Genomic DNA, 7,355 nt, shown 5'->3' on the forward strand with positions numbered 1-7,355 from the left:
ATGAGAAAAACTTTTATTAAGGGAAGAATTTAACTTCTGTCCTTTAACAGATTTTTACAAACTAAAGCACAATATGAAGACAATTACAGTTTCAACCATTAACATATTACACACAGTGCTCATTCTACAACTGGAAAGTTGCAGAAGTTTGTGACATACCACTATAAATATAAGTATTATTAAAAATTACAAATTGCTTGGTGATTATTTTGATAACTTCTTGAGCAGCAGCTCCTGTAGGAAAAAGGAGAGAAGTAAATGTTTGAAAAGAATAAATTTTAAGAGTTAATATATACCAGACTGGGCCTGATGGTGCATGAGGAGACAAAGACAGGTGGATCTCTGTGAGTTCAAAGCCAGTCTGCTCAACATAGTGTGTTCTAGGCTGGCCAACGATATACAGTGAAGACACCTGTCTCAAAAATAAAAAAGAACTGAGTGTGGTGGTGACGTATGACTCTATTCATCAGACTGGGGACATAGAGGCAAGAAGATTATGAGTTCATGGCCAGTCTCAGTTACAAATGGAGTTGGAGGCCAGTCTGGTCTATATAAGATCTATGCTATATAGAATACACCACAGATATAGATGAGTACAAAAGACAAAACAAAAAACATAAAGTCAAGCTGTTTAAAATCCAAAACAAACAATTTAACAAGTCATAACAAAATAAAAGATTATAATAATAATAATTATTATTATTATTACTCAGAATCAAACCCATACTGAATACCACAGAGCTCCTATAAAGTACTCGAAACACAAAAGAGACAGTGAAATTCCACCAAGGGGGAAAAAAAAAATCTTCTTTTCTAAACCGAGGCAGCTTCTTTCTACATACTGAGGCGGTGGACTTAAACCTGTACTATTACCAAATCTCTCAGGCACCATAGCTGTAGCAGAGTACAAGAAACAAACATATCTGCTGCTTGCTACCTTGGGTCTTTCTGTTTAACAGCAAGAGAAAGGATAGCTTACAAATAGATACAGTATATAGTATGTAGAAAACTATGTGCTATGATAAAGAAGAAAAGAAGGACTAGTACAGAGGAATGACTCATGTTTATATAGGGAAAGCCTCGGAGAATTATTACGTCCATAATCATTACAAAACACATAAAACTAGAGACCTTCTACCTACACTCATTAGGCCTCTCTGATTGTGTCTCTTAGAATCTGGCCTACGTAAATAAATGATAATTTTCCCTTTTCTATAAATTTGCAGGTTACTTTACTATTTAGACATGAAAGAATGATTTTATTTACATAAATTATCCAGAATCAGGTTTTGTATTTGCTTAAAATATGGTTTTCTTAGGACTACATCATTAGCATTCTAAGGACTATCCATCAAACTGGACCTGCCTTCACCGTCTAGAAAGGAAACTATCATAGGCGCACCGCTCAGGCTCTTGGAGCCATAGGCAGGAAAGCCTTTTTTGTTGTTGTTTTTTTCGAGACAGGGTTTCTCTGTGTAGCCCTGGCTCTCCTGGAACTCACTCTATAGACCAGGCTGGCCTCGAACTCAGAAATCTGCCTGCCTCTGCCTCCCGAATGCTGGGATTAATTAAAGGCATGTGCCACCACACCCGGCTAGGAGAGTCATTTTTAAAACGATATTATTTGCTTCATGTTTGTTCTCCTTCTCCCTGTCATTAACATGTAGAAACTCCGGGCAATGGTATTAGGTGGGGTTCTGGGAAGTGATTAGACCTGCGGATGGAACCTTCACAGACGGATTCAGGCCCTTATAAAGGAGATCCTGCAGGCTTCTTGTATGTGAGAGCAGAGTGAGAAAGAGCACCATGAATGAGACAGGCAGTGAGACCTCTGCAGGCTCTAACTAGGCTGGCATCTGAATCATTGAAACTCATAAGCAATACATTTCTGATGCTTATAAGGTCCAATCTATGGTACAGTTACAGTGTTTAACTTAACTGGAGCAAAGAAGAAACAGTGGGAGCAAACTGATAAAGGGAGTTTTAATGAAAGAAATGGCAGGTTTTCACTGGGCCCTGAGGTGCAAAGACCTAGGGCATGTCTCAGGAAAAGAAGGAACACAGGGTCTTTTAGTCAAGTTAGTCTTTGTTTCTAAGAACTGATGGGGCAGGAGGACACAAGGGGGAGGAGGGAGGGGAGGAAGAAGAGGAGGGAGAGGAGGAAGACCTACACGTCCTTGTACCCAGAGAGCTAAGTGAGGCTCATGATGGGAAGGAAGGTCTTCAGAAGGAATAAAGACTCCAGGAGTAGTTTGCTCTGATGGCACGGGGCTGGCGGGCAAGGAGAACAGTGTGGAGGGCAAAGGCTAATGTAAGCCCAACAGCCAGCTCTACCGACCCCGTAATTACAACAAACAGTAACTGCATGATAACAATTAAGTCCTTTCATCTACAAAACCCACCTCCCAGGAACGCAGCAATGGTGTGTGGCTCAGCAGCTCCGTATCGGCAACTACAGAAAGGATGGGCATATACATTTTTATTAGTCTCATCACAGACTGGGAGAGTATTATCTTTATATGCTCTAAAGAATACTCACAATTCATGAACATAATCGTCTTTCACCATTACAGACAACCCATATTCCTGAAGGAAGCCAGTAAGACAGGACTTCAACTTTCCTATATCTTCTTCAACTTGATAGTTAGACACTCCTAAAAAAAAAAAAAGTATGTATATATTATATAATATATACATTTACATTAAAATAAATATGTGGGCTGGGCATAATAGTGCACACCTTTAACTCAGCACTTGGGAGGCAAAGGCAGGCGGATCTGTGTTTGTGAATACCCTGTATTACATAGTGAGTGCCAGGACTGCACAGGCACCAGGTCTCAGGGGAAAAGTCATTCAAACTAATCGTTAGCTCTTACTTAATCCAGTTTCAGGTGGTCTAATCAAAGCAGTAAGGTATAAAACTATAGAACAAACATAAACCAACATTTGAAAATATCAGAAATCTGATAAACTAAAGTCTATCACAAATTGAAGTTCAGTAAGCCTTACTCAGGTCTAGTGATTTAACTTAGTGACAGCATATAATCCCATCATTCTGGTGGGTTTCTGTTTTTGGTGTTTTTGGTCTTTTAAGTCTTAGCTAATTATTATTGTAGAAGATTAACACAAAAATACTCAATAATTATTTGATCAAAAAATTAAAGAGAAAATACCTTACCTATATCCTTTAATTTAAATTTCTATTTTCTTACTTTTTGGAAACGAAGTCTTATTATTAATCCTTGCTAGTCTCAAACTTGTATGTAGTCAGGTGTGACCCTGAACTTCTAATTCTCCTGACTCTACCTCCTGGGTGAGATAACAGCATATGTTTTTTTTAGTGCTGAAGATCTCTAAACCTAGGGCTTTGTTCACTCAACAACAAACTAAGCTACATCCCCTTTGTTTCCATTTTGAGTGATTAAATGGCACTGAGGACATAAAGCCCTAACAATATATAACACTTACTAAACATTAGTAGATGCTGGACACTATTCTACATACCTTGTGCCTATGCACTGATTTAATTCTCATAAGAACTCTATGAAGGAGCCACAACTATACAGAAAAGCTGGACACACACAATTACTTAGTTCATGACCAACAAACAAAACTAGAATACAAGACAAGCATTTTGTTGTTGTTTTCTCATGCAGGAAATCTAATCCAGGGCCCTAGGAGTGCTAGGGCAAGTATTCTACCACCAAGCCAGTCCAACGTCATTTCTTTCTCTCTTCTTTGTTGTTTGGGACAAAGTCTTATTCTGCAGCCCAGGCTGACCTCAGATTCACAGCAATCTTCCTACCTCAGCTTCCCGAATGTCTGCACTGTAGGTGTGAGCCACCGTACCCAGGTGTCAAGCATCTCAATAAGGAGAGTGAAGATGTCTCTTAGATATTTAACCTTGAGAATCTCCAGCCTAGGCACCACACAACTACCTACGAACCTCCCTCTCAGAAAAGGAACTGCTCAGCTCCAACAGCAAACCCGCAGAGGTGACTGATTTAAAGGCCAACAGGATGGGTCAGTGGGTAAACTGGTGTTGTACAAGCCTGAGGAGCCCAGTTCAATCCCTGAGAACCCACATTCAAACCTGAGCATAGTGGTATATATCTACAACCTTATCATTGGGAAACCCAAAGACAGGAGGACCCCTGCTTGGCCAGCCAGTCTAGCCAAATCTGTGAGCCCTCAGTTCAATGAGAAACCTTTTCTCAAAAAAATAACATGGGCTGGTGAGATGGCTCAGCGGTTAAGAGCTCCGACTGCTCTTTCAAAGGTCCTGAGTTCAAATCCCAGCAACCACATGGTGGCTCACAACCATCTGTAACAAAAATCCAATGCTCTCTCCTGGAGTGTCTGAAGACAGCTACAGTGTACACACTTATAATAAATAAATAAATAAATAAATATTTAAAAAAAATAACGTGAACAGCAACTGAAGAAGACATTTAATATCAACCTCTGGTCCCCACACATACATGAACACATGTGTACACTCATGTACACACACACTTTAACCTGTTTTAACCACTAAGTTTTTGAGACCTACATACACACACACACACACATGAATTTTAAAGAGACAAATATAAAAATAAGACACAAGAGATGGGGCTAGTCAGCGATTAAGAGCACTGACTGCTCTTCCAAAGGTCCTGAGTTCAATTCCCAGCAACCACATGGTGGCTCACAAACATCTGTAATGGGATCTGATGTCCTCTTCTGGTGTGTCTGAAGACAGCTACAGTGTACTCACATACATAAAATAAATAAATCGTCAAAATTAAAAAAAAAGACACAAGGACATGTTAGTGATCTATACAAATTCACCAACATTCTTCTCTAACAGTTTAGAATCAAATGGTTTAAAAGTAGTTAGCCTTAATAATCAAATAATAGAGCACTGGGCTGGAGAGATGGTTAAGTGGTTGACAGCACTGGCTGCTCTTCTAGAGGACCTGAGTTCAATTCCTAGCAAACACATAATGGCTCATGACCATGTAATAGGATAAGATTCCCTCCTCTGGCATATATATGTGTGTGTGTGTGTGTGTGTGTGTGTGTGTGTGTGTGTGTATGTGTGTGTGTGTGCGTGTGTTTGCGCGCACATATGTATGTATGTATTTAAAATACACAAACAAATCTTTTTTTTAAAAAAATAATAGTTCCTCTAATACCCATAGAATACTAAAATTCAGGTCAAGTGGGTTTTCCTGGTTGGTTGGTTGGTTGGTTGGTTGGTTCGATGGTCTTTTTTGAGATAGATACTCTCTACATAGCCCTGGCTGTCCTGGAACCCACTCTGTAGACCTGGCCCGCCTCTGCCTCTAGTGCTAGGATTGAAAGCAAGTGCCATTACACCTGGCACCAAGTCAAGTACTTATTTAAGACATTATTGAGTGAATCTGATGGTTTATGCCTATAAATTCAATACTTTGGAGACTGATTGAGGAAGATCACAAGTTCAAGGTCAGACCAAGTTAAGTAAAATCCTGTCTAAAAACAACAAAAAAACCAAAAGATCTTTGTATCTGGTAAATCAACTGCTGTACTTACCTGGGTATCTGCCATGCTGTTTATGAAATCGCTCAACAGCCCGCAACATCAGGTACAGGACTATCTCATTATCTGGATTGTCCATGCTAGAAACTGAAAGGAAAAAAAAAAATCAGTAGAACTAGGTAACATACACAAGCAACAAAAGGCTGAATTTATACTCAAGTTTCAAGATACAAGACAATATTAGCAAAAAATATTAAATATTTTATAAAATAAAGTATGAAATTATAAATAAATAAATACATTAAGATGTAACATAGGGGGTCTTATAGACTCCTAGCTGGAGTCTCTACCAAGGTAGAAACATGATGATGTTAGTTCTTATATATAGCACACAATGCAGTCAGTAATCTAAACACAATTTTATGTAATTATTTCTGAATAATATATGTAAATTAAAATCATTCAGGTAGTCTATAAAATATAAAATATTCGCATTATTTTTACAGCACCATTTATTCAGCACTACTATACACATTTCATTAGCGTCTTTTAACTCAGCATCTGGGTGTTACACTTACTAATCTCATCTCTGTTGACTGTATCCAAACCGTACTCTTCAGCTAAAGAGCGACACCTTACCACTCGGAGAAAGGCAGAATTGCTGCCTGGAAACAGAAAAGACGTTAGGAAGGTTGTGACAACTGAATACACCGAATCATGGGCCACTTTAAGAACAAGAAATTAGGGCTACAAGATGGATCCGCAGTTAAGAGAGCTTGCTGTTAATGGAGAGGAACTGAGTTCAGTTCCCAGTACCCACCCGCCCATATCAGGTACCTCATGACTACTTATAACTCTAGCTCCAAGGGGATCTGACACCTCTGACCTCTGCAGGTGCACATATCCATACACGGATAGGCACATACTCATAATTTAAAAGCAATAAACATAAAATGAAGCATTTATTCATTAAGAATTTTATTGAGTGACCACAATACAGTGGGTTTTGTTAGATACTGAATATTAATGGTATGAACCAATCTTGGTTATATTCTCAGCTCGGTGTGTAAGGAAGGCTTAAAACATAATTGTGTGTGTCCATGTACCTGTTCCTTGGGGTTCCTTTGCTTAACTGATAAGCCATCTTTCTAACCCTGCAACTAACTTTATGAAACTGTTACTTCTGTGTGTGATATATGCATGGATGTGCTTAGCCATCTGTGAATATGTGGTGGCCAGAGATTGATTCTGAGTGTCTTTTATGAATCGCCACTGTATTATTTTTCTTTTTGTTTTTATTTGTTTCCCACCTATTTTTTTGAGACAGGATCTCATACAAACTCAGAGCTCAGCGTAGTGAACTCAGCGTAGTGAACTCAGGTCTGTATGTTTGCATGGCAAGCACTTAACCTGCTGAGCTATCTCCAACCTGCAACTGACTCCAATAAAATGCTTTTACTGCCTCAGGAATTAGGGAGAAAACCCCAGAAGCCCATCCATGAACTATCATGACAAATTCTTAATTCCATTACAGTCACTTAACACAGATCAAATGAGTACCAATGGCCCAGTCTTAAAATATCCTTTAGAGTACAAGAAAACAAAATAAAATTTACCTAACGATACACACACCCTACTTCAAGAATTTCAACCATTTAAAATTCCCAAGAACACCCTCTGTAGCATATTTTTATTAAGCAAATAAGAAAATTAAAAGGACTTACAAAGCAATTTTAATTCTTTCTCTGAAATGGACTCTGGTGCCTATAAAGAAATAAATGCAGGTTTTACTCTAGCACAGAGAGAGAGAGAGAGAGAGAGAGAGAGAGAGAGAGAGAGAGAGAGAGAGA

At 38.8% G+C, this 7,355-nt stretch overlaps 1 protein-coding gene across 1 annotated transcript in view; it reads right to left on the reverse strand.

Annotated features, from left to right (window-relative positions):
- The window catches only part of Nae1 (NEDD8 activating enzyme E1 subunit 1), a 24,301-nt gene continuing 16,946 nt past the window's right edge, over nucleotides 1–7,355 (reverse strand). Inside the window, exons 14-19 of the mRNA XM_021220853.2 lie at nucleotides 7,230–7,269; nucleotides 6,084–6,170; nucleotides 5,560–5,652; nucleotides 2,540–2,654; nucleotides 2,403–2,452; nucleotides 1–234 (exon numbers count right to left, since the gene is read on the reverse strand). Of these exons, the coding sequence (XP_021076512.1) occupies nucleotides 125–234; nucleotides 2,403–2,452; nucleotides 2,540–2,654; nucleotides 5,560–5,652; nucleotides 6,084–6,170; nucleotides 7,230–7,269 (495 nt within the window). The 3' untranslated portion in view covers nucleotides 1–124. The remainder of the gene's footprint in view (nucleotides 235–2,402; nucleotides 2,453–2,539; nucleotides 2,655–5,559; nucleotides 5,653–6,083; nucleotides 6,171–7,229; nucleotides 7,270–7,355) is intronic.

The sequence above is a fragment of the Mus pahari genome, chromosome 20 (genome assembly GCF_900095145.1).
Source record: "Mus pahari chromosome 20, PAHARI_EIJ_v1.1, whole genome shotgun sequence".
Classification (NCBI taxonomy): Eukaryota; Metazoa; Chordata; class Mammalia; order Rodentia; family Muridae; genus Mus; species Mus pahari.